Source organism: Mesoplodon mirus, assembly GCF_964341445.2.
Source record: "Mesoplodon mirus genome assembly, chromosome: 15".
Classification (NCBI taxonomy): domain Eukaryota; kingdom Metazoa; phylum Chordata; class Mammalia; order Artiodactyla; family Ziphiidae; genus Mesoplodon; species Mesoplodon mirus.
This window is the reverse complement of record NC_138991.1, coordinates 27,711,830-27,737,791: the sequence shown is the minus strand read 5'-3', so window position 1 is coordinate 27,737,791 and position 25,962 is coordinate 27,711,830. Positions and strand designations below refer to the sequence as shown.

Genomic DNA, 25,962 nt, shown 5'->3' with positions numbered 1-25,962 from the left:
TAATCAAAACAGTATGTTACTGGTATAAAAACAATCGAGGGCCCAGAAATAAACCCATGCATATATGGTCAACCAATACTTGACAAAGGAACCTAGAATGCTCAATGAGGAAAAGATAGTCTCTTCAATAAATAGTGCTTGGAAAAGTGGATATCCACATGCAAACAATGCAATTGGACCCCTGTCTTACAACACTCAAAATATTAACTGGAAATGGATTAAAAACTTAAACCTAAGAAACTGTAAAACTCCTACAAGAAAACATGAGTATAAAATGCCTCGACATTGGTTTTGGCAATATTTTAGATGTGACACCAAAAGCACAAGCAACGAAAGCAAAAATCAACAACTAGGACTACATCAGACCAAACAGCTTTTGTGCAGCAAAAGAAACAATTAACGGGACTTCCTGGTGGCGCAGTGGTTAAGAATCCACCTGCCAATGCAGGGGACACGGGTTTGAGCCCTGGTCCGGGGAGATCCCACATACCACGGAGCAACTCAGCTCGTGTGCCACAACTACTGAGCCCACGTGCCACAACTACTGAAGCCTGCGCGCCTAGAGCCCATGCTCTGCAACAAGAGAAGCCCCCGCTGGCTGCAACTAGAGAAAGCCTGCATGCAGCAACCAAGACCCAATGTAGCCAAAAATTAAATAAATAAATAAATAAATTTTTTTAAAAAGAAGAAACAATTAACAAAATAAAAAGGCAACCTAAAGGATAGAAGAAAATATTTGCAAAGCATATATCTGATAAGGGATTGATCCTTTAAAGTACTTTTTTTTTTTGTTTGACTCTGTTGGGTCTTCATTGCTGCGTACAGGCTTCCTCTAGTTGCGTTGAGCAGGGGGGGCCACTCTTCATTGCGGTGCATGGGCTTCAGGGGAATGATCCTTGAATAGACATTTCTCCAAGGAAGACATACAAATGGCCAACAGGTACATGAAAAGGTACTCAAAATCACTAATCATCAAGGAAATGCAAGTCAAAACCACAGAGATATCACCTCACACGTGTCAGAATGATTGTCATCAAAAAGACAAGAGATAACAAGTGTTGGTGAGGATGTGGAGAAAGGGAAACCATTGTGCACTACTGGTGGGAACGTAAACTGGCACAACCACTCTGGAAAACAGTATGGAAGGTTCTCAAAAAATTAAAAATAGAACTACCATGCCAGCAATTCCACTCCCAAGTATAGCCCCAAAGGAAATGAAATCACCATCTCAAGGAGATTTCTGCACCCCCATATTCATTGTAGCATTATTTACAATAGCCAAAACATGGAAACAATGTGTCTATCAACAGATGAATGGAGAAAGAAAATGTAAAATATATATATATATATATATATATATATATATATATGTATATGAGTGAATGAAGGACCAAATGCCCATTCTGAAACCCCTGAAGAGGCAAAGAGATTGGGATGAGAAATGCAACAATAATCATTTGTTCATTCAACAAATTTACTGAGATCCTACTATGTGCCAGGCACTGAGGTGGGGGCTGGGATACAGTGGTGAACAAGACAGAAGCTCTCTGCTTTCCATGCCCACAGCCAGTGGGGGAGACAGAGAAGGCACAGGGATTACAGTTGTGAGTGATCACAGGCAGCTGTGGGGTCCAGACGAGGGGGCAGGGCAGGCTTCTAGAAGGAAGTCACGTCTGGGCTGCAGCCCAGAGAGTGAGCAAGAAGACCGAGCCAGAGCACAGGAGGGGAACAGAGAAAGAGGTATGGAGCTGGAAGAGATGGGAATCCAGGGCAGGAAGGTCACACAGGTCCTCAGGATCCCTGGCAGGAGCGGGGGAGGGGTGGGGTGGAAGGCCTGTCCTGGCATCACTATTTCCCCAGCTTTACAGACAGAAACACAGAGGCTCAAGTCAGAGCAGGGACAGATCCACCCCTTCCCACCTCCCCTCCAGCGTTCTTCCCACTGCAGCATGGTCTTCCAGGAATCCCAGGTCCTTCCCCAGAACCTTCTGGAGTCTTGGGAATGGGCCACTTTCCTGGCCCGCCCACACCTCCCCGGCCCTGCAGACCAGTCCCGCATTAAATAACTCTGACCCCAACGTGGAAAAGGTGATTCCCTTCCTGAGTCCTTTTCAAGTCTCCTTACATCAGTGAGAAAGTCTTCTCTGCTGCTCTGTGTTTGACACCAGTGCCCACGAATCTCTTGCATAGCAAGTAGAGAGCAGGCCTCAGCTGCAGCCTGGGCACTGCATCAGCCTGAAACACTGTCTCCATTTCCAGAGGTACATTCTATTCATGGCAGAAGATACTTGCTTTTCATTTCGTGTGTCAAGTTCCCTTTTACGATGAATCCATGGTCAACTGTAAAACACATTTTGGAGAAAATTAAGGAAGTCAGTTGTGGACTAAATATTAGATATCAGAGAAATGTTGATATTATTAAGTGAAACAGTGGTCCTGGAAATAGCCTTACGTTTTGGACATGCCAACTAAAGTATTTGGGGACAAAAATTGATGCTATCTATAATTCACATTAAGATATTTCAGAAAGAAATAGATGAAGCAAATATGGAAAATGCCAATGTTAAATTTGGGTATTGGGTATGTAGTTCATAATGTCATTCTGTATTTTTCTGTGTGTCTAAAATTATTCGAATTCAATCTTAGCCAGTTGATTTGAAGAAAACACGTTAAGAAACAATCATTATGGCAGACTCTGGGCATGGCCAAAATTGTGAACATGCCATGAGAGTGAAGGAAGCCTGAGCGAGGTGGGAAGAACATTCTTGGGAAAACCAGAAGCTTTGGGGCTCCTTCCCCTGGGACCCTCTGATTCTCCCCTCAGGGCTGGCTTCTGGTGCTCTGAGCAGCTCCGCAGGCCTCGCCACTGACTATCCCCTCCCCGGTATATCTGCTCTCAGGTTTGGAACCAGGCAGGAAGCCAACAGCTCAGCTGTCCTCGAGGGGCCCGGCCACACTGCCAGTGTCTGGAGTGGGGAGGGGCGGAGGACACAGCCCCTTCACATCAGCCCATCCCCCCCCTTTGGACCTGGGCCTGGGCATCTGCCTCTCACTGGCTACCTCACTAGACAGATGGGGAAACAGGCCCAGGTCTGACCCAGATGCCCTGTCTCCAGGGCCTGGGTGCTTCCTGAGGACCCAGGACACACAGTCCTGCAGAGGGAAGAAGTGAAGAGAAGGCCTGTGGCACCAAAAGGGTCAGAAGCCTGCCTCTGGCCCCCAGCAAGTCAGGGGCATTGCGGGAGGGTGGGGGACAGAAGTGTGAGGAGGTTGAGATGAGGGCGCGGTGCCCCCCAACAGGAGAGGATCCCCCCTCCATCAGTGCAGCCCAGCTTCCCTCCACCTGTCACTCACCCAGGGACCTGAAAGTCACTCTTACCCTCACGCCCAGCTGTCCTTTCTCAAGGTCTCCCCTGTCACTCATCAGTCAACAAATATTTCCTGAGCTTATCTGTGTGCCAGGCACAAACTAGGTACCAGGGCCTCAGCCAGGAACAAATCAGACATGGTCCCCACCCTTGTCGAGCTGAAGCTGGTGGGAGTCAGGCACCAAACAAGGTACATGAGAGAACTCGTAACACAGCATCAAGGCCACAGTGAAGAAAACGGGAGCGGCATGTGCAGGGAGATGGAGTCGGCGACGAGGCTACTTTAATAAGGGGTCTCCTCTGAAGGGTGAGTCTGAGCAGAGACCTAAATAAAGTGAGGGAGGGGCCACGGGGTTGCCTGGAGAAAGAGCCCCAGGTAGAGGGAACAGCAAGGGCAAAGGCCCTGAGGCAGGGCACGAGTTTGCCACGTGAGAGACAGCGGGGAGGCCAGTGTGGCTGGAGTGGAGAGTGAGGGGGGAGGGAGGGAGCCGTGCTCAGTGTGATGGGAGCAGAACCCCACGGGGCCGGTCCATGGGGAGGAACCCAGCAGGGCTGGGAGGGTTCTGAGCAGAGGCAGGACAGGCTCTGAGTCGTGCTGTGGAGGGCAGAAGGGCGAGAAGTAGGACGGCCAGTGAAGCGATGACCGCAGAAGTCCAGGCAGGACATGAAGGAGGCTGGACAGCGTGGTGGCGGCAGTGGAAGGGTACCGAGTGGCCTGAGTCTGGGTCCCGAAGGATCTGCTGAGAGATTAGATGTGGGGTGTGCGAGAAAAACGGGAGTTGGCAGAGGAGAGAGCAGCTCCATTTCAGAGACCGTGTTCCTTGCTGTATCCCCGGTGCAGGGACAGAGTTAATCTCAATCAATAGTCACGTAAAAAAGAGATAAAGGAAGGAAGAGACTCCCAGCCTCAGGTTCCTCTTCAGACCAGGCTGGCTTTTTTCTTTTTCAAGCCTGTCAGAGGCGACCTCTGGTGGCCAATGATTGGAACTGCAAATCCTCAGGTTGAGGGCCATAAGGAAGAGTATGAACCCTGGAACATACTTGACTGGAAAAAAATCAGAGACCATACCCCAGCCCTCACCCATTTTACAGATGAAGATACTGAGGCCCACCTACGGTTGAGGTCTGATCTCCATCTCAATGGCTGCTCCTTCTGGCCTCCCAGCTGCTGTTTTCCAGAGCTGAGTGGGCATTTCACGAAATCCCCCACAACCTCCCATAGGATGCTGGGAGTCCATCCTTGGCATTCCTACATTCCTAGGAAGCATCATGCTGCCTCATCTTGCATACATTCCAAATCCCCAGATTAGCCCACACCTTCCCTACTTAGCTAGATGGGAAATCTCTACCCCATCTGGGCTGGAATTTCCACCATCCTTCACTCCTGGAATCCTGCCCCAGGGCAGGACCCTGCCCAGCAGAGGTCTGTCAACAGGGACCCATTTGCCACATACACACCTGAAAGTTGTTCCCATTCCAGCCCAGTTTTTCCAGCTTGGGTAAGGGTTGTGCTCCCCCACCTGCACACCTCATTCAGGTGGCACCACAATTCCCCCCACCTTCAACTCTTGGCGTGCCTTGAGCTGTCACTGTTCTTCACACAGAACAGAGCCAAGGAGAGGAAAGGAGGTCCTAGGTATGCTCTCAGCAGAGCAGAGGAGGCTGTCACCCCCCTTGAGCTGCATGTAAGACTTCTATTGCTGCGACACTAGGATGGCATGTGATGTTCCTTTTATTTCATTTTCTTCATTTTTTTCTTTTTTTCAGCAATTTTTAACTTTAGATTACACAATTAACAGGGTTCTAGACTCCTAGAAAAGTAAAATATTTCATTCTAAAGTCCTCTTCATTCCACTTCCTATTCCCTGAACCCCTCCACACACAGTCCCAAAGGTAACCACTGGTGTCAATTTGAAATTCGTCTTTCCAGATTTTTTCCTATAGACGTATATGTGGTAAACACACACGCAGCCCTAAAGAATATGTAGCTTTTATTTGTAGAGAATATAATTTTTTTTACACAAATGGAATCATCATACTGCACATATTTATCTTGTGAATTTTTTCTCCAGTCTGTTCTGGACTCTTGAACTCAATTCATGGATATGAGATTGTATTCCCTTTGGTGGGGTCTGCACCATGCTGTGAGCCTTGATCAGCGAGCAAACAAGTCCTGAAACTGGTCTGGAGGCACCCTTGGAAGCCCCTTTCCCTAATCCTCTTTTCCCGCGTCTTCTTTTCCCCTGCTCTCTTTCCTCCTTCCTCCCACCTTCCACCTTTTCTCACGTTGGCACTTAGGCCCCACACAACCCCAGTGAGAAGGTTCTCAGAGTCCAGATGCCCTTTGCAAGGTCCAGCTCCCCGGAGTTTGGGGCTTCCTGCACCCCCTGGTGGCTTCTCTGAGTAACGGCAGTGGCGCCTTCAGCCCCTAATCCAATTGCCCATCAACCCGTTCAGAAAGCGCTGCACATCTCCGCAACTGCGAGTGAACCTCCGGTGCCTGCCCTGGGGGGACCCGCCACGGATCAGCTGATCCGTGATCAGCCCTGGAAACTCTCCTGGTGGAATATGAGCGACCTCCTGACCGGCCAGAAGAGTCTACCTGTTTGGGAGCACCCGGGGCAGCGCTTTGTGGAGGACTCATTGTCCTGGTGCAGCGTCCTTGGAGAGCAGCTGGGTGATCGCTCTCAAGTATGTTGTAGTTCACGGCCAGGGATTGATTCTACAAGTATTTCAGACCTGGGCAAAAGGACAGATTGCCACGGTATTTGTTGCAGCGTTGTTCTTGATGGCAAATGACAGGCACCCAGCAATGGGGGCAGGCTAAATTCACCCCTGTGCTTTTGGGTGATGGAACACTGCTAGGTCCTGCCGTTCCCATCCTGGGACTCCCTCAAAGTGGCTCTACAGGCTCCCTGCACTCTGCAACCTGCCCCCACTGGGTCCTTCCCCCCTCCACCTTCCCCTCACCCTGCTCTCTCTTTTTTCTACAGAGCATATCCTCTAATGTACTGAATAATTTCCTTATTCTTTACCATTTATTGTCCATCTTGTTCCACCAGAAAGAATATCGGCTCTCCAAGGACGACAGCTTTGTCTATTTTGTTCAGTTTTATATCCTAAGCTTCTCTCACAGTGCCTGACATACCACTGACACTTAATAAAAGTTTGTTGAATGAATGAAGCCAATCAATGAAGGTCTCAATGCTGGGAATATAGAAAGATCTCTAAGATATTAAGCGGAAAAAGCAAACTTCAGAATGACGTGGATGATGTGCCCCACTGTATTGCCCCACTGTATAAAGAATGTTTTGCCATAAACCTGAAACTGCTAACAACTTTTAATTAATTAATTAATGTCTATTAACTAAACAACAGATACTATACAAATATCTGGAGATGACAAGGAAGGGGGGAACATTGTGGCTGGGGTTCATTCATTCACATATGCAACAAACATTAAATTCCCAGGGTATACTGGTTATATTAGACACGGATGTCAAGAAAGGTTTCTTTGGAGGAGGTGGTATTTGAGATTGGCTTTGAAACATGTGTAGGATTGTGGCAGAAAAAGATGGGGCAGAACGGATATTCTAATAGAAGGATCAGTACGGAAATTTTGGTGGCTTAAAAGTACTGTCAACACTTAGAGAATTGTGAGCAGTTCTGGTTGTAAGTAGCAAAGGCTACATATAAGAAAGAGGAAGTGATAAAGTTGTCAAGATTTATTGGTCCCAGCTGAGAAAGGATGTAACTGTGAGGCTTGGGCATTTCTCTTCATTTGGTGAGAAACAGGGGAGTCTTTGAAGGTTGACAATAAAGATATATAGATAAGATAGATAGATATAGATTTTTTTTTTTTTTTTGCCACGCCACTGGCATGCGGGATCTTAGTTCCCCAACCAGGGATCGAACACGCACCCCCTGCAATGGAAGCTCGGAGCCCTAACCACTGGACCACCAGGGAATTCCCCAAAGATATATTTTTAAGTTAAAAATAAAAATGATATAGGAGCACCCGTGAGATGGATGTGGGTCACACCTTAGGCAGAACTTCCTGAGAGTCGGGAGGGGGCATCACTGGGAAGAAGAGATTTGGGGGGGCAGCAGCCTCACACTGCATCCTGGTAGAGGACGAGCAAATTCTTGTGTCTCTACGACCCAAAGTGTTGGGTTCATCACTTCCTGAGCCCCTGCCAGCTGAGAGAGGGGCCCGGTCTCCTCCCCTGGGGTCTGCTTACCTCTCACCCCAAGCATTTGCCAGGGGAGTGATTGCTTATCAAGTAAATGACTGTCTCAGAGAATAAGACAAAAAGCAAGCCAGAATTATTTGTAGACCTCAACACACAGAGAGCCAGGCCCTGTGAGATTCATTTCACACCGTGTGGGCACAAGTTTGAGTCTGGGTTTGAATCCTGACCTGTACTTACCGGCTATAGCACCTTGAGGGAGTCACTTAACCTCTTTGAGCCTCAGTTTCCCCATCTACAAAGTAGGGAATAAAAGTAGCACCTGCCTAGGATTATTGACAGATTTAATTGGATATGAACTATTACTATTTGGCAGAGTAGTATTTGTCAGTGGATATCAGAGACTAGCTCTGCCAGACTCTTGACTTCTCTGGGCCTCTGGTTCCTCATTCGTAAAATGGGGATAGTAGTTGTATCTCCCCAAAAGCCTGTGGTAGGGCTTCCCTGGTGGCGCAGTGGTTAAGAATCCTCCTGCCAATGCAGGGGACACAGGTTCGAGCCCTGGTCTGGGAAGATCCCATATGCCGCAGAGCAACTAAGCCCATGGGCCACAACTACTGAGCCTGCGCTCTAGAGCCTGCGAGCCACAACTACTGAGCCTGCGAGCCACAACTACTGAAGCCTGCGCGCCTAGAGCCCGTGCTGCACAACAAGAGAAGCCACCGCAATGAGAAGCCCACGCACCGCAACTATAGAAAGCTCACGTGCAGCAACGAAGACCCACCGCAGCCAAAAATAAATAAATAATTTTTAAAAAAGCCTGTGGTAGATTAAACGTATTAATGCACATCAAGCTCAGGGCCTGGCACAGAGTCCGCTCAGCACACACTGGCTGTTTTGACTTCTGCTCCACAAGGAGGGCATTATTATTATCCCCACTTTCCAAGTGACTTATTTAAGCACCACTATTTGAACCAAGAGTTTCTGCTCCAGGGGGCGCCATTCCTGCACGAAGGGAATTACGGTGGCCCGAAGGTGGGGCCGGAGCCAATGCCTGGGCAGCTCTTTTGTCTTCTAGGGGTTAAAGCGCTGAGTAATGAGCCCTTTATTTTTAAGTTGAATCCTCAGGATCCTCTGGATTGGGCTGCTTGGGCTGATTCAGACACACGGTTAGTTTCTCGGTGAGCCCCGCCCACCCTGCCCCCGCCTTTCCCCCTCCTTGGGGCGGGGACGGGTTAATACTAACCGGCTGCCTCTGGCCCCTCCCATGCAGAGCCACTTGGGAACAGGACCAGCAGGTAAGCCAGCCGAGCCGGGCGACTCAGGCCTGTAAGTGCACAGCTGCAAGTACCAGGGGACAGTCTAGTCTGGGGACAGCAGGTGGCCCATGGCCTTTCCCCTGGCCGTGAGGAAAGGAAATTTCAGCTGCTGGGTTGGAGGCCGAGGGTTAGCGGGGAAGAAGGGTCTCCTCCTCCGCTGGCCCGCAGGTCCGGCTGGAGTTGGGGCACCCTGAGCCGGCTGGGTGGACTCCAGACCCCTCCTCCCCAGGCCAAAAGACTGCGCCCCCCCTGACCTCTACCCGGCTGCACCTCCACACCATTGGGACAGCTGTTGCTACCAGGTGGGGGCCGGAATCTCACCAGCCTGGCACGGAGACCGAGGGTTGGGATGGGCACTGAAGGGAGAGAAACCCAGCCAAGTTCAGCCCCTTGGGAGGCCTGAAGCCCTTCCAGGGCCTGGGAGAGGCGAGAGGGAGAAAGGGAACTCACAGTCCCCACTGGCTGGCTGGGCTCCCGTTATCTCCTTGCTTCCTCCCTGGCAGCCAAGCTCTAAAAGCCTGGGCATCCTCAGACCCTTTGGAGACACAGAGACCCAGAGAAGGTGAGCAGCTGGCTTGAGGGTGCACAGCCAAGTGAGCACAGGCCTGGTTGACCAGGGGTTGGACAAGGTGTGGGCAAGCACTGCTTCCTCTCTGGGCCTGGTTTCCCCACATCTGTGAGATGGGAACATTGAGATGGGATGCGGCCCAGGGTAATGCCAAGCTTATGGCGAGGAGAGGGGTGAAGCCCTCTTGATACACGTGGATGTGAGCCACGAGGGCGGTAGCTTACCTGGGCCGGGCCTCCAGCACACACAGCCTCTCCCCTCTGCTTCTACCTCCTGTTCATCTCAGCCCCTCCTTTTGCCCTGCCTCTGTGCCTCTGTCTTCCTGCCCATTTCTGCTTCTAGCTTTTGGTTCTTTGTGTCCCTCTGTGTCTCAGTCTCTGTCTTTATCTCTCCATCTCTTCTTCTAGGTTTTTTGTTTTTGCCCCTCTCTGTCTCCCTGTTTCGTCCACTCAGAGCCATCTTGCTCCTGCCTGGACCACATCCCCACCCCTCTAGTCTTACTAGGAGTCTGGAACCTGGGACAACATTGACTCAGACCCTTGTCTGGGAGCAGTGTGTGGCCAGTGCCCATGCCGTCACCTGGCACTGCCCAGGCTGCCCTGGCCGACTTAGCACACATGGTTGAGGCAGGCTCGATCAGGTGGCCCAGCCCTTAGCAAACCAAGTGGCCATCTGGACACTGGGAGAGAGGACAGGGACAGGCTCACGTGGGAGAGAGCAGCACTCGACAGATAGACACAGATAAACTCCCGTCCCCAAGCTGATGCCCAGTGATGCTGTAAAGGAAGAAAGCAGAGAGCAGGACAGAGTGCAGGGTTGGAGGCTCGGGCTCTGATGGGCAAGGCTGGACAAGGCCCTTCCTGCCTGGTGGGGGAGGAGATGGCCCAGCCCACACATTGAGGGTGCGCTGGCCCCTCACCCTCTACTCCCTTCACTCCCTTGGGCCTGGGACTCAGCTCTCCATGCAAGAATGTGAAGGGAAGAGACACCTTTGCCTGAGGCTGTCCTTCTGGCTTCCCTGTGTTTGCCCATCTGTTGTGGGAGCATCTCAAGTGTCTCACTCAAAGCCTTAGGTTTCTGGTCTCCCACAGTCACTGAAGGGGCCTGGGAAACAGATATGTCTTGCAGTCTCTCCCAGGTTCTCCAGGGCCGGAACCCCATTTCTCCCTTTCCCAGCCCAAGTGCTGGGGAGACTGGAGGTGAGTGGAAAGGGATCCTGCTCAGCTTGGCCCCTGCAGCAGCTTCCTAACCCCCTCACCCACAGGGCCCTGCTCAGGCTGGTTAAGAGGGTTGGGTCCACAGTCAGATATGCCTGGGCTCAAACCTCAGCTCCCAGATGACCAGCTGTGTGACCTCAGGCAAATGACTTTCCCTCTCTGAGCCTCAGTTTCCTCATCTCTTAAATGGAGACAATTATAATGCTTGTCCCAGGATTGTTGAGAGGATTTGATGGATAGTGTGTGTGAAGTGCTTAGCGCCAGGCCTGCAAGACAAGCAGCAAGAAATAGCAGCCATTGTTGTTACTGTCATTGTTTTCATCTTTTCTGCCTGGAGAACTGCACCAGCTTCCTAATGGGTTAACAAGTTTCACTCCTGCTTCCACCCTGGCCCCCCATTATTCTCCTCACAACAGCCAGCATGATTCTGTTAAAAACGAAATTAGAGCTGGGCCCACCTCTGTCCAGCAATGGAGATTTTAGCTCAGAGAAAACCCCCAGACTCTTGCCTACAGGGCCCTACATGACCTGCCCATTCCTCCCCACGGGAATTGCTGTAGCCACGCTGGCCTCCTGGCTGTTCTTCCAACACCAATACCTGTTTCTGGCTGGGACAAGACAGGTGAGGCCCCGCCCCAGGGCCTTTGCAATTGCTGCTCCCTCCCCCACCACCACTCTTTCCCCTGACATGGCTCACTCCCAGGCTTCCTTCAAGTTCCCTCTGACAACCCCATTTTACGATTGCAGCCACCCTTCCCGATTGCCTGCTCCCCCATCCAGCTTCTTCCCTCCACAGCCCTATCACCAGCTGACTTGCTCTGTGTTCCTACTTTGCTTAGTGACTGTTTCTTCCCACACTTTCCTAAGAGCAGAGATTGTGTCCAGCACACACCAAGTATCCAACAAATACTGGATAAATGAATGAACGAGAACGGCAAGGTCACTGTAGAAAAAACAGATAACAGAGATGTGCACCTTTAAACAATATCCCCAACACACTCTGAGCCACTCCTTAGATCTCTGAAGAAACGAGGCCTCTGCACAGGCAAGTCCCTCTGCCTAGGACATCCCCCATCCACTGCCATTGATGGCTGTGTCGCCGGGGTCCAGGAGCACATGGCACTTGGTGTGGCTGGCTGGGAGTAAGCCAAGGCAGGGGAACCATAAAGGAGATGGGTCATGCTGGACCATACACCACTGTGACTTTTTTCCAGATGAAGAAACAGAGACTTGCAGAGCCAAATCAGTTCCCTCGCAGCTGTGGTGGCACCTTCCTAAGGACCCAGAGAAAGCTCTGTGGGCTATGGGGATTTAGGCTCTCAGTGCATGGGACCCATTGCACATAAATGAAATTCAGGTTCCTTATCTCCCCTGTCTGCCCTCTTCTCCCCATGAAGCCCACTGTTCCAGCCACACTGGCCTAGGTTCATTCCTGCCCCAGGACCTTTGCACAAGCTGTTCCCTCTGCCTATATGTTCTTTGGGGTATTTTTATGATTTTTTTTTAATTTAAAAATATTTAAACATTTGATCAGCTAAAATTGATTTTTTTTTGGCGGGGGTGGGGGCTGAGTAAGAGATAAGAAAGAGGTCCAGCTTTATTTATTTTTCCTAAATGACTACCCAATAGAAGTCTTATTTTCTAACTGGTTCTATTCAGGAAAACTACATATTTGTAAATGTGTAACTGGCCACCTTGTGACCTCATAGTTGAATAGCTGTTCAAGTGATAAAAGGTAACCATCTTCTGCAAATTCGCTTCCTCCCTTTAATTATTTACTTATTCCTTAATAGACATAGGCATATGCCTGTCATATCACTTATTGCATAGCATATCATTTATTGGCATATCGTTTATTGCCTCTTCTATATCCTTGTTTATTTTTTACCTTCTTCTGCTCTCAAGGCCTGGAACAATGGGTCAAAACCCCACCATTTACTGTGCTTCTGTCCTTTTCTCCCAGCATTTCTGAGGCTTCTGGAGAATGTTATTCAGAATATAGATATTCACTACTTTTTTGACTCCATTATGCGTTTGTCTTGTTCAATATGAAATGACTCTGGGTCTCAGTTCCTACTTTTGACTTTTGCCATCAAATTCCATATTGAGAGCTACCTCTCCCTCTCCCCGCACCCTGCATTTTTCTGGAAGACCTTTGCCCCCACATTTACTCCTAACCTTTTCCTTTTGGTATCTCTTTAAGGTATGTCTCAACAACTAATTTTGTTTGATTTGGGTTTTTGATCAGATCCTAGTTGTAGCAGGACCTGGGTTTCTGAGGTAGGGCTTTGATAGTAAATGAGATAAACGTACTCATTAGTTTTTGGCTACTATTGTAACCAGAAGTGGGGTCCAGCTGCTCGCAGCTCAAAAGCCAATAAAGAGGCAAGGTTGGTGGAAAAGAAAGTTTGCTTTATTTTAGATGCCAGCAACCGGGGTGGTGGGGGTGGCAGGCAGATGCCTGTCCAAAGGCCAACATCCCCCACCCTGCCCTGACAATCAGGGGAAACGAGCTTTTACAGACAGAGGGAGGGGGTTACATGCAGAAACAGCATAGTCAGCTCTGACAGTCACCTTGAAATTGATCATCAGTGGTCTGACCAGTGTCATCCTGATTAAGTACAATTAATCTTTAGTTCCAGGGTTGGTTTGTTTCCATTTCTTGAGGCCAGTTCTCGGAATTGTGGCAGCTTATGTCACGGCTACATCCTGATCATCATGCAGTTAACTTCTCCACCTGGCGGGGGTTTCACTATCTATAAGACTGCTCGTAGAATATGGCTCAGAATATTATCTATAGCCCTTTGAGAAGGAACTAAAGGTCCTTGACTATGCTTAATGACTAAACTCTCATTATTTAGTTTTGTTGGACTGTTTTCCTTTGTTTCTGCATTTTCTCACTTCTATGATTAAACTTATTATTTCGCTAAAGTTTTTCCACAGACCAAAGGCAGGCTGAGGACATGGGTGTCATAGGGTCCTGCTCCATTTCACTATCACTGGTCACTATACATCCTTGAACATATATCTCTGTACACTTAGCCAGTGCTTTGCTATTTATAAAATAAGAGTGGCTTAAGCAAGATAGAAGCTTATTTATACCTTAACAACATTAAACAAGCAAAATGGTCCCACGGCAGACAGAACAGGGCTGGTGTGACAGTTCTGGGCCACAAAGTCCTGAGGGCGTCTAGTCTCCATCTAGCCCCCATGTCATCTCCCATTGTGCAAAATGGCTGCTGGCATTCTTGCTGTCACATCTGAATTCTAGACAGCAGGATAAAGAAGAACAGAAGGGCACACTCCCTTTAAGGAGACTTCCATAGTCGCTTCCAACTTCATTGGCCTGGTCTTGATTGGACGGTCATGTCCAGCTACAAGGGAAGCTGGGAGATGTAGTCCTTTAGCTCAGTGGCCATTTGCCCAACCGAAAACCTGGTCTCAGTAATAACTAAGGAAGAAGGAAGAGTGGCCAGTGGGAAGCAGCTAGTAGCCTCAGCCTTGGAATATCATACAATGCTCTACCTTTTCTTTCCTTCTGTATTGTTTCACCAGTCCTAGGCAGAACTCTACCTTAACTGACGTGGGTCAGCTTTTTTCCAGTGGGATTCTGCCTGCTTTATACCAGATCCTGGTCTCAGGTGGGAGTGGGCAGGCAGCACCTATTTCTGGGTCTACTTGGACACTACTTTGGGCAGCTGAGAAGCTGCAATGAATTGCTGGCTTTTGAAAAATGTTCTCTCCCTCCTCTAGTCCACTGATCCTCCAGGGCGGGATAGCCCCTGTTTTGCAGCCATTGAGTTACCTGCCTTGGCCAAGGTAGTGTGGTGTATCGCCGAAAGCCTGCTTTCAGTTTCAAGGTTCGTTGGATTCGCTGGCAAAATAACCACTCGTCTCACACAACTGAACAGATTTAATTAATTTCTTTAATAGAAGATTATTTAACATAATTTCAATATACAGTCATTAGAAGGGGATGAATACAAGTATTAGAGAGATATAACCGAGTATACATCACCAGATTGGGCCAACACCTTCATCCAGATTCAAACAGCAGCTGGGAAGTCCCGAGTAACAGCAATCTGAAGTCCCAGTTGGGAAGGGTCCCTGGGCAGTGCGTCCACACCACGGATGAGACTTCAAATTGTAGTTCTGGGGGCTTCCGTTTATAATTCCAGGCAGCAAACTGATATCATCTGTTTGCGCGCAAAAATGCAGCTCTGGTTCAGTTGTAACAATGCTGTTTCTTTCACCATGTGAGTCACAAGATTTTCCAGACCACAGGGGACTGGCCAGGTCCCCAGGGCTCAAGAAATTCCAAGACCCACTCCCTTTCTTATGGTAAGTGCTGCTTGACTAGTTAGTAACAATTGTTAAGTGTGTAAACCCACACGCAGCAGCAGTCCAGGCAGGGTCACAAGTAAGTCAGAGGCCTACTTCTGCCTCTGAAGCCTGAACAAGACTACTCTACTAGTTTTCCCAGCAGGTGGGAAACCGTGCCTTTCCATCCAGTCCCAGCCACTGCACCCTCCCCTCTATCTGCAACTCTGCCTGCTTTGGCCCATGATGCATCTGGGTCCTGCAGCCCACACACCTCTTCCTCACACTTTTCTCTGGGCATAGCCCCTGTGGCTTTTCTGCTTGCATCCCTCACAGCACTGGGAACAAAGTAGGTGCCTAATAATCCCTGGTTGATTGTTTAGGGGGAAGTGATGACAAAATTTTGCCATCAGGAATTGTGTGTGTTGTGGTATCTAGAAGTGTGTTCAGGAAAATTGTGTGTTTTTAAATGCAATTGACATGTTTGCTGAAATCGTAATCATGATCATTCACGTTTATTGAGCACTTACTATGTGTCAGGCATCATGCTAGCATTTTGCAAGTTCATGGTCCTAACAATTCTGATGTTGGTACTGGGACCCTCCCATTTTGCACAAGAGGAATCAGATAGCAGAGGTTAAGTTGTTTGCGCAGGGTTGAAGCTGCAATTTGAGCCCAGGCCTCTGCCTCCAGGTGGCTGGAGTCAGTGCCCGGAGTCCAGGACTGAGAGGCCCAAGGTTGGATCCCAGCCCCCACTTTGCCCCCAACTAGTGGGGGATCCTGGGCAAGCCACATCTTGCTCTCAGAAATAAGGGCTAGGCTTGATCAGGGGTTGCAGTGTCTAACGGGCCTGGAGAGGCCCAGGCAGGTGCCCTAAGTTACAGAGGGCCAAGGGTGATTGTTGCCATGTGGGCACATTGTCCTGGTGTGGTCTTCCAGAATATTCCCAAGAAGCCAGAAATCCTGAGTTTTGTATGCCACCTCCTTCCTGACTTGTGGATTTCAGTAACTAATTATTTACAACATGCCACACATCAAAATAATACATCTGCTGCTCTCCTGCGGCCAGTGAGTTACCAGTTTACAAATCCGGAGCTAGGTCATCTGTAAAGGCTCTTCTGCCGTCAAAATGCCAGATTCCAGGGCTTCCCTGGTGGCGCAGTGGTTGAGAGTCCGCCTGCCGATGCAGGGGACACGGGTTCGTGCCCCGATCCAGGAAGATCCCACATGCCGCGGAGCGGCTGGGCCCGTGAGCCACGGCCGCTGAACCTGCGCGTCCGTCCGGAGCCTGTGCTCCGCAACGGGAGAGGCCACAACAGTGAGAGGCCCGCGTACCGCAAAAAAAAAAAAAAAAAAAAAAAAAAAGCCAGATTCCAAAGCAGCCCCTGCCCTCCAGGGGCTTCAGTCTCCCCGGGAAATGTACCAGCATACACCCACACCAGGAAAACCCTAAATGGGGGGTCCTGGGTCCCAGGGCTGGGCAGCCAGATGAGGTTTCCTGGGGGGTAGGGTCCTGCAGAAATCTGGGATATGGACGGGAGGGGGATGGCGCCCCAGGCAAGGAACACTGCACAGGCGAAGGCAGAATTTTGCTCTCTCTCCATGGGTCCTCTGGGCATGCCCAGAACCAGGCCTGTCCTGGGCTGTTAGTGGGCCAGCTTCGCAGGTGAGGAAATGGAGCTTAGTGACTCACCTAAGGCCCCCAGACAGGAGGTGGTGAAGTGGGACTGAAAGCAAGTCGGGCTGCATTCCGCATTCTGCCTCCCAGAGTGGAAGAGGTGGCAGCCCGAGGATTGGGTTCCTTCCAAGGAGGAAGGAGGAAAGGAGTCTGGAACTGGAGAGTCAGTTCTGTATGTGGGAACCTGGAGAGGAGCTTCCTGGGTGAGGCGTAGCCACAGGGCTGCCCCTGCGGGTTCTAGAAGAGAGACAAGGAATTAAAGGCTGACCATGTGAATTGAGCAGAACCGAGATTAACGTCATGAGGAGAGGTAGGGGAGCCAAGTGCTGCAGGGGACCCGCTCCAAATCCCATCAGCAGCCTCAGCAGAGCCCCTACAGCCCTGCAGACCCTACCCCTTTTCCCATCGGTAAAAGGAGGTGATCGGCCCAATCAACATCTCTTTCCAAAATGGCGCATGTGCCACCAGTATTTCAGGTGGTACCTCATGGGGAACTTTTTTTCCTTTATTAATTTTAATAGTCATATGTTAATTTCCATGCAAAGTAGAAAAAAAAAATAACTGTCACCAAACCTGGCGTTGCACCATAGCAATAACAGCTAACCCTTAGTGAGCGTTTTCTGTGCGGCAGGCACTGAGACGACACATACTCATTAACACGTTGCATCTCATGACAAACCATGAGGTCGATACTATCATTGCCCTCTATTTACAGAGGGGGGAAATGAGGCAGAGAGGCAAACTCAGTTGTCCAAAATCATCCAGTTAGTTAAGAGGCAGAGCTGTGTTCAAGTCCAGGCAGCTGGCTCCAGAGTCTCACTCAAAGCTGTAAACAAAGAACGTTGTCTGACATTCCAGGTCTACAAAGGATCTAGTTGCAACCCACAGAAGTTGACCACCGACAGGGCTCCCTGGGGGGAATTCAGGATGGAAAAACAGCACGAAGCATTCTGTTTTGGATATAGAGCCCCTAGACAGTTAAGATGCAGATCTAAGGAAGAATTTCAATGACCCAGAAACCTTGCATCTTCCCTTACATAGCAAAACACTAAAATCATTAACTTGAGCTCTCTGGGTTTGTGTGTGTTTGTGTGTGTGTGATTAGCAGTAATCTTTTACCAAGATGTATGCATGACTACATGTATTTCCCAGCCAAGAAATTCCTACATATCCTGGCTCCTCCCCTACCTCTCCCGAGCAGTTCCTCAGAGCTATCTGAGGCTATAGTCCTCAGTAAGACCCCTGAATAAAAACTGAAACTCACCGCCCTTATGTTGTGCGGTGCTGATTTTTTTGTTTTCAGTTGACAAAGCCTCTCCAATATTTTTCCTTAGACTGAGGGTAACTGCCCAGGTGGTATGACACAGGTAACTGGGAAGGTGGTAAACAGATCACAGAATGGTTCCAGGGGGGCTACAGTCAGGCAGTCTTCCAGGGCCTGTCCAGAGAGGGAGCTCTATAAATCGAGGAGAAAAACTCCAGCCTGCAATTTTATATCAGATAACCTTATTTTTGTAACAGATAGTATGTTTTTTTTAATGTTTTTTTGACAATAATCCTGACTTTTTAAAATATTTATTTTATTTTTTTGTTTTGGCTGCATCGGGTCTTCATCGTGGGATGCAGCATCTTCGTTGCAGCATGCGGGATCTTTTTGCGGCACGCAGCCTCTTCGTTGCAGCATGTAGACTTCTCTCTAGTTGTGGCGTGCGGGTTTTCTGTCTCTAGTTGAGGTGTGCGGGCTCGGTAGTTGCAGCGCGTGAGCTTAATTGCCCCACGGCATGTGGGATCTTAGTCCCCCAACCAGGGATCGAACCCACGTCCCCTGTGTTGGAAGGTGGATTCTTTACCACTGGACTGCCAGGGAAGTCCCCAGATAGTATGTTTACCTGGTTCACAAATCAAAATTGTATAAAAAGATCTATACCGAGGTGCTGAACATCCCAGCAGTTTCTGTGTGTCCTTCAAGGGCTGCTTTGTGCAAATACAAGCAAAGAGAACATATTCTAACTCCTTTTCTCCTGTCTACCTACCTTGATGTTGTTCACTTATCAGCTCGGCCTCGAGGCCTGTCGTTATCCTATCAGCCAGTGAGCTCTCCGGCATCCCTCTCCTTGTAACAGATGTGTGCCATTCCAAGAGGCAGCCATCCCTTCCACTAGCCCCTCTTCTGTGGGTAGCAGGGAGGTTGTCTCCCATATTTTGCCATTACCAACAAGGCCGCAAGAAATAATAACCTCGTACATACATCATTTTGTCCAGGGCAGGTAAACATTGGCTTTGGGACAATCTCACAGTGCGAAATGGCACCTTGGAGTCATTGTTAATTGACATTTCCCATGGTGAATGAAGGTAATCTTTTCATATGTCTAAGACTTATTTGTACTTTTTCCTCTGAACTGTTCATATCCTTTGTCTACTTCTCTATTGGGTCTTTTTGTTCTTAATCTATAATAACTCTTTACATATTAGGAAGATAAATCTTCTGTCTGTGATTTACATTGCAGTATTTTCACCCAGGTTGTCATCTGTCTTTTGATCTTGTTGTCGGTATTTTTTGGCATTTTTTGCAGAGGCTGTTTTGTTTGTTTGCTTGCTTTTGCGTGTTCTAAGATTTATGCAGTTGAGAGTATCAAATTTTTCTTTTGTAGTCTCTGGATTTACAAGTCATGATTAGGAAAGCCTTCCCCACTGGAAGCTTACTTATAAAGGAATTTGTCCATGTTTTCTGCTAATAAAAAGCCACCTTGTTCATGGGGAGGGCCCAGAAGCACGGTCGTTTGCTAGATGGTGAACCTGACATTGCTCACCTAGTACTTTTCTCCATCAAACACTGCAGGCTGATCTGTGGAGGCTGCAGCCTCCGGCCCAGGGCAGACGTCACCATGGCCTTCCTGATACACCTGCTGGTCTGTACCTTCGGAATGGGCTCCTGGGTGGCCATCAACGGGCTCTGGGTAGAGCTGCCCCTGCTGGTAACGGAGCTGCCCGAGGGCTGGTACCTGCCCTCCTACCTCACAGTAATCATCCAGCTGGCCAACGTCGGCCCCCTGCTGGTCACCCTGCTCCACCACTTCCAGCCCGGCTGCCTTTCTGAGGTGCCTGTTGTCTTCACTGTGCTGGGGGTGGGCACCGTCGCCTGCACCCTCTTCGCCTTCCTCTGGAATGTCACCTCCTGGGTGCTGGGCAGCCACCACAGCATCGCCTTCCTGGTCCTCACCTTCTTCCTGGCCCTGGTGGACTGCACCTCCTCCGTCACCTTCCTGCCCTTCATGAGCAGGCTGCCCACCCACTACCTCACCACCTTCTTTGTGGGTGAAGGACTCAGCGGCCTCCTGCCTGCCCTGGTGGCTCTTGCCCAGGGCTCGGGTCTCACCACCTGTGTCAACATCACTGAGACATCAGACACCACCCCGATCCCTGAGACCACCAGGAACGTGGACAGCCCACAGGTACCTGGCATTACCCAGAGCTGTTGCAGCTCTGTTCTTGGTCATAAGCAAGATCATACGGAGGGCAGGTGTTTCCTAGATGTTGGGTAGACCAGTGTTCTTGACCTGGCAGCACTTTAGGTCACCTGGGGGAGCTGCTGAGACATACCAGCGGGCAACCCCTCACCCCCATCTCTGAAATCCTTGGGGGTCAGAAGTGTTTTGGAATCTGGAGTTTCAGATTTTGGAACACACTTACCCCAAGTCTGGGACAGGGCCTGTGACTCAGCAGTGCAGCACAGTAACCCCCGCTGCCCACAGCCCAGGGCACTTATGCCCAGTAGGCAGATGAAGGCTGTAAACAGACTCATATCCGGCTCAAGTGTTGCTGTCAACTGAGTCACAGAAAAATTCTGGCTTTTAGAGCTTTCTGGATTTCAGAATTGCAGATAAGGGATTGTAAACTTGTATGTATTCAAAATTCCCCAGGCGTCGCTAATGTACAGCCAGGGCTGAGAACCATAGACTTTAGATGTTGCTTCAATACCTCGTGATGTTACAACATCAAACTTCCTCACTGGATATTGGACAATATATACATCTAACACTATCCAAACCACCGCAGCACAGCCATGTTTGCAAACCAGTGGCCCGGGCCACCATAGCCTGAAAGCATTTTTCTTTTTCGACAGTTTGAATTAGTTGATAACATTTAAATTTTTTGAAATTTCACATACATACGTCTAGATGCATGATATGTCTTGGAAAAAAGTCGCCACAGGGCGCCTTTGGGTGGGGCTGCTCTCCTGTCTCCAGCCAGCCCCTCCTCTGAGTGTGTATATCTGTGGTTACCAGCCCTGGAGGGCAGTAAGTGGGGAAAGCTGTAGCTTCCGGGTCAGAAAGAACCAAGTGCACTGGCTTCGCCACATACTCCCTTACTTAGGTAAGACAAACCGTCCTGACACCTCTGTGCCCTCTAAAACCAGGGGTAATGGACCCCACTGCACGGGTCCGTCAGAAGGCGCACACGAGCTGCTACAGGCACGGTGCTGCTGCCCAGTGAGCAATCAGTCAGTGTGAGCATTTATTATCCATCACTTACTTATTAATAATAATGCCTAATATTATTGTATACAGGCAGACCTTGGAGATAATTGAGGGTTTGGTTCCAGACCACTGCAATAAACCAATATTGCAATAAAGAGAGTCACACAAATTTTTTTTGGTTTCCCAGTGCATATAAAAGTTATGTTTACACTATATGTAGTCTATTAAGGGTACAATAGCATTACGTCTAAAACAACAATGTACATACCTTAATTAAAAAATACTTTATTACTAAAAAATGCTAACCATCATCTGAGCCTTCAGCAAGTCATAATCTTTTTGTTAGTGGAGGGTTTGAAATATTTCGAGAATTGCCAAAATGTGACCCAGAGATACAAAATGAACAAATGCTGTTGGGAAAATGGCACCAATAGACTTGCTCAATGTAGGGTTGCCACAAAACTTCAGTTTGTACACACACACACACACAAAATGCAATATCCACGAAGTGAAACAAAGTGAAGCACAATTAAGCAAGCTGTGCCTGTATTGTCATCATTAATTTTGTTGTTACCTGTTTCCTGACATCACCCAGGGATCCGGCCGACCCTTGTTTTGTCTTTCCCAGGGAGCTGGCAGCGCTTTGGTGTCTGAGCTCGCTAGGACGGCACCCTCCGTGGGCCATCTGGAAAGCCACTACCTCCCCGCCAACTTCTCGCCCTTGGTCTTCTTCCTCCTGCTCTCCTTCATGATGGCCTCCTGCCTCATTGCTTTCTTTTTGCTCCAGCGTCAACCCAGGCGCTGGGAAGCTTCCATAGAAGACCTCCTCAGCTCTCAGGTCACCCTCCACTCCATCCGGCCGCAGGAAGGGAAGGACATGAGCCCCCCAGGCCCGGAGGACAGCGGCAAGGGCCAGGAGCCTCTGGAGGAGAAGACAGCCCCCCAGCACCTGGCCCACCTGACCTTCATCTACATCCTGGTGGCCTTTGTGAATGCACTCACGAACGGCGTGCTACCCTCCGTGCAGACCTACTCCTGCCTGTCCTATGGGCCTGTGGCCTACCACCTGTCCGCCACCCTCAGCTCCATGGCCAACCCTCTCGCCTGCTTCCTCTCCATGTTTCTGCCTAACAGGTCTACCCCCACCTGGCCCTAGAGAACTCTGGTTGGGGGCACACTTCATGTCAGAACCCAGAATCCCACACCCACCTATCAGGCTGGATGTGTAGTGGTTAAGAATATGGTTTCTGGGGCTCAACTGCTTGGGTTCAAATCCCGGCTCTGCCACTTACTAGCTTTGTGATACTGGACAAGTCACTCCACCTCCCTGTGCCTCAGGAATCTAGAAAATGGTGATAATAATAGATCTTCTTCCTAGGTTGCTGGGAGCATAAGACGAGCTAATTTGGTAAAGCTTTTAGAGCAGTGGCTCATGTCAGGTCCACCATCACCACCATTGGCCCATGCGGAGGAGCAAGCAGGAAGTGAGGCTCCCATTTACAAATGGAAACGCTGAGGCTTGGAGAAAGGGTCTGCCGGGGTCTAATTCCCAGGATTTCAGCCCTGCCCTCCTGCCTCCGGCCCATGCCGGCTCCCTTACAGCTGCAGTTCTAGAAGAATGGCTGGGCAAATGGATAAAATGCAGATTGAGCCAGCCTAGATTTCAAAATTTTTTTAATATAAATATTTATTTATTTATGGCTGTGTTGGGTCTTCGTTGCTGCGCGCGGGCTTTCTCTAGTTGCGGCGAAGCGGGGGCTGCTCTTCGTTGTGGTGTGCGCGGGCTTCTCGTTGCGGTGGCTTCTCTTGTTGCGGAGCACGGGCTCTAGGCGTGCGGGCTTCAGTAGTTGTGTCTCGAGGGCTCTACAGCGCAGGCTCAGTAGTTGTGGCGCACGGGCTTACTTGCTCCGCGGCATGTGGAATCTACCCAGACCAGGGCTCGAACCCGTGTCCCCTGCATGGGCAGGCAGATTCTTAACCACTGTGCCATCAGGGAAGTCCCAATTTCAAATTTTAATAAGCACCCTAAGTGGTTCTGATGTAGGGACTTCGGATCTGCACAGGAGCAACACCCACCTTGGGGTTATGAAACTAGGTCTCCCTGCCTCCCACGTGTTCCTCTGCCCTGCCTGGCCTCACAGCCTCTCAGCCCTGCCCAACCCCACCCCTCAGCCCGGGAAGGAGGAGTAATGAGGACAGGAGAGCTGGACAGAAGATGTCACTTTGCCAGAAAGCTGGTTTTTCTCCCTTGAGGTTTAAAAACTGTGGAGGGAAGCTGGAGATTTCTGAGGGAGCGGGACCAGAGGCCACAGACCTGTGGACGCTGAGACGCCCAGAATGTTAGAAATACAGTCCGAGAGTCCCAGAATTCAAGAATCTTGGAGCAGAATGAGTCCTTAGAGGCAGGGCAGCCCCTCCACTCTCACCTAGGGGTGCACACCTGTCAGTGTTCTGAAGAATGTGGCCAGGGAGACCCCAGGGAAAAGGCCTCAAATGAAGGATGGTGTCCTCAGTGGTCAGACCGAGGGCCTACATGGAAGGCCACCAGTGTAGTGCATCTAAGCCAGCCACCAGGACCCCCAGATCATGCAAACTCACGTTGTAGACAAGGTAGCTGAGGCTGGAGGGAGCAGGGTCACCCGAGGTCGCACAGCACGCCCTGCAGTGCCAGCGACGTGATCCAAGCCTCCCACCTTCCTGGCTGGGCTGGGGAGTATCACAGGAGGAAATGGCAGCAGATGGTGCCAGGTGGGCCCGCAGCCAGGGCCAGGCCCCGCACACTCTGCTCCCCGGCCCCACAAGACTCATTATGCAGGTGAGGAAACTGAGGCTTAGGGACCAGTCCTGCAGGTGGAACTGGGATTTGAACCAGGCTCATGTAGCACTAGAGTCTGTTCTGTCTTTCCTGCTGGGATGCTGGCCCCTACTGTTAACACTCAGGGTGACTTAGGCCAGCCTTGACCCCAGGAACCTCGCTGACCCACTTGAACTGGGTAGCCTGGAAGTTTCCACATGGGTCTAACCTCTAAGCCTGGAGATGCTGACCACTCCATGTGGCCCCCTGGGGCTGGGGCAGGGTGGGGGAGTAGGGGCAGAGGTCAGGCTACTCACCTCCTCCATTCACGTCCCACCCCCTGCTCTGTCCTAGGTCTCTGCCATTCCTGGGGGTCCTTACAGTGCTCGGGACCGGCTTTGGGGCCTACAACATGGCCATGGCCGTGATGAGCCCCTGCCCCCTCATGCAGGGCCACTGGGGTGGAGAAGTCCTCATCGTAAGTATCTGGCCTGTGGAGCTGTCCGCCTCCCACCCCCCAGCTAGCCAAGGCCTGGGAGGTCGAGAGTATAGCCCCTTCTCTTGACCAAAGTCTTTGTGGTTACTCACTCAGGAAGCCCAAGGTTGGGGGGCGGGGGAGGGATGCTTCTTATTTGGAAATAGAGGCTTAAGAAGGTGAGCTGGCTGGTCCAAGGTGACAGTCCAGCTTCTCCCCAGAATGCCACACTCTTTCCACTATGTGTATGTCAGCGTGGCCTTCTCTTAGTTGCCCTTGACTTGATCATGAGACAGAAAAGCTATTGGGCTCTCCTTTGTCCTTGGGGAGGTCAACTCAGGGGGCCCCATTAGTCCAGCAGAGTCACCCCCAAAAGGCTCTCCTTGAACTTAGAGGTTAATCCATGGGGTCCCCTTAGCCCTGTTCGGTCACCCTAGAAGAGCCCTTCGACCCTGGGGCTCGCCCCAAAGTTACCTTCACTGCTGAGTCTCTCCCAACCAATCCCCGCAGGTGGCTTCGTGGGTGCTGTTCATTGGCTGTCTGAGCTATGTCAAGGTGATGCTGGGCGTGATCCTGCGTGACCGTAGCCGCAGCGCCCTCTTGTGGTGCGGCGCGGCGGTGCAGCTGGGCTCGCTCCTCGGAGCGCTTATCATGTTCCCACTGGTCAACGTGTTGAGGCTCTTCTCATCCGCTGACTTCTGCAGCCTGCAGTGCTCCACCTAGGCCAACTGAAGTGGCGTGGTCCACCATAAGGCCCCGCCCCCATTACTAACACCCGGAAACTGGGACCCCCTCGAAGCAAGGCGTGCGCCCAAGGTCGCAGAGCCGGTGGTAGGGAGCTAGGAGGCAGAGCTTCTAGCCGATTTGCAGCACCCAGCTGGAGGATGTTAGAAGCAGAAGAGCTGGGAGTTTGAGCTGCCCATTATACGCTATGTGACCTTGGAGAAGTCACTTGAATGCTCTATCCCTCTGTTTCTCCATCCATAAAATGGGGATTGTAATAAATAACACCTACTTCATAGGTTTGGCACAGGGATAAAATGCAGAGGCACCCAGCACATCCTGATCTGACGCCCAACAGTAACAACAGGAGTGACAATCTACAAAGCCTAGAAGTGGCCAGAGGCGTTGAGAGATGACCCCTTCCCCATATCCTTTCCCCCCCCCCACCATCGTCTCAGAGAAGCTTCTAGAAGACAGATGGCTAACGGTGGAATCTCAGACACCTTGGCTTCCCAATCCCCAGTATGGAGGAACATTGCACCCCATGCACCCCTTCCTGTCACCCCTGCTGACCCAGGAAGGCCCACTCCTTGGAGATTAAGTGACCTCCTAAGAGGCAGAGAGAGGATTGGGGCGGAGGGGCCACAGCAAGACTCTGAACGTGAATCCCCCCACCCCATTCACCGGCCGACACTGAACTGGGAGGCAGTCCTCTGAACTGGGGGGAGGAGGAGAGTGGGGAAGAGTATGTTAGCTACCTGATAGTTTTTTGGTTTTACTTTTTTTCTTTTTTTAAATAAAGACATTCCCTGCTTTTACACTAAGGTCAGCC

General features: G+C 50.2%; 1 protein-coding gene across 2 annotated transcripts; it reads left to right on the top strand.

Annotated features, from left to right (window-relative positions):
- Positions 1-19,530: 19,530 nt before the first annotated feature.
- SLC52A3 (solute carrier family 52 member 3) lies at positions 19,531-25,308 on the top strand (the record flags this gene model as incomplete). Of its 2 annotated transcripts, none has more annotated exons than XM_082644735.1 (4): positions 19,531-20,112; positions 21,767-22,272; positions 24,287-24,410; positions 24,918-25,308. In XM_082644735.1, the coding sequence occupies 4 exons, from the start codon at positions 19,546-19,548 to the stop codon at positions 25,128-25,130; spliced, it is 1,410 nt and encodes a 469-aa protein (XP_082500861.1). In that variant the 3' UTR covers positions 25,131-25,308. The 2 variants fall into 2 exon arrangements, with proteins under 2 accessions (XP_082500861.1, XP_082500862.1); XM_082644736.1 differs by having other exon boundaries at positions 19,546-20,097; positions 21,794-22,272.
- Positions 25,309-25,962: the final 654 nt, after the last annotated feature.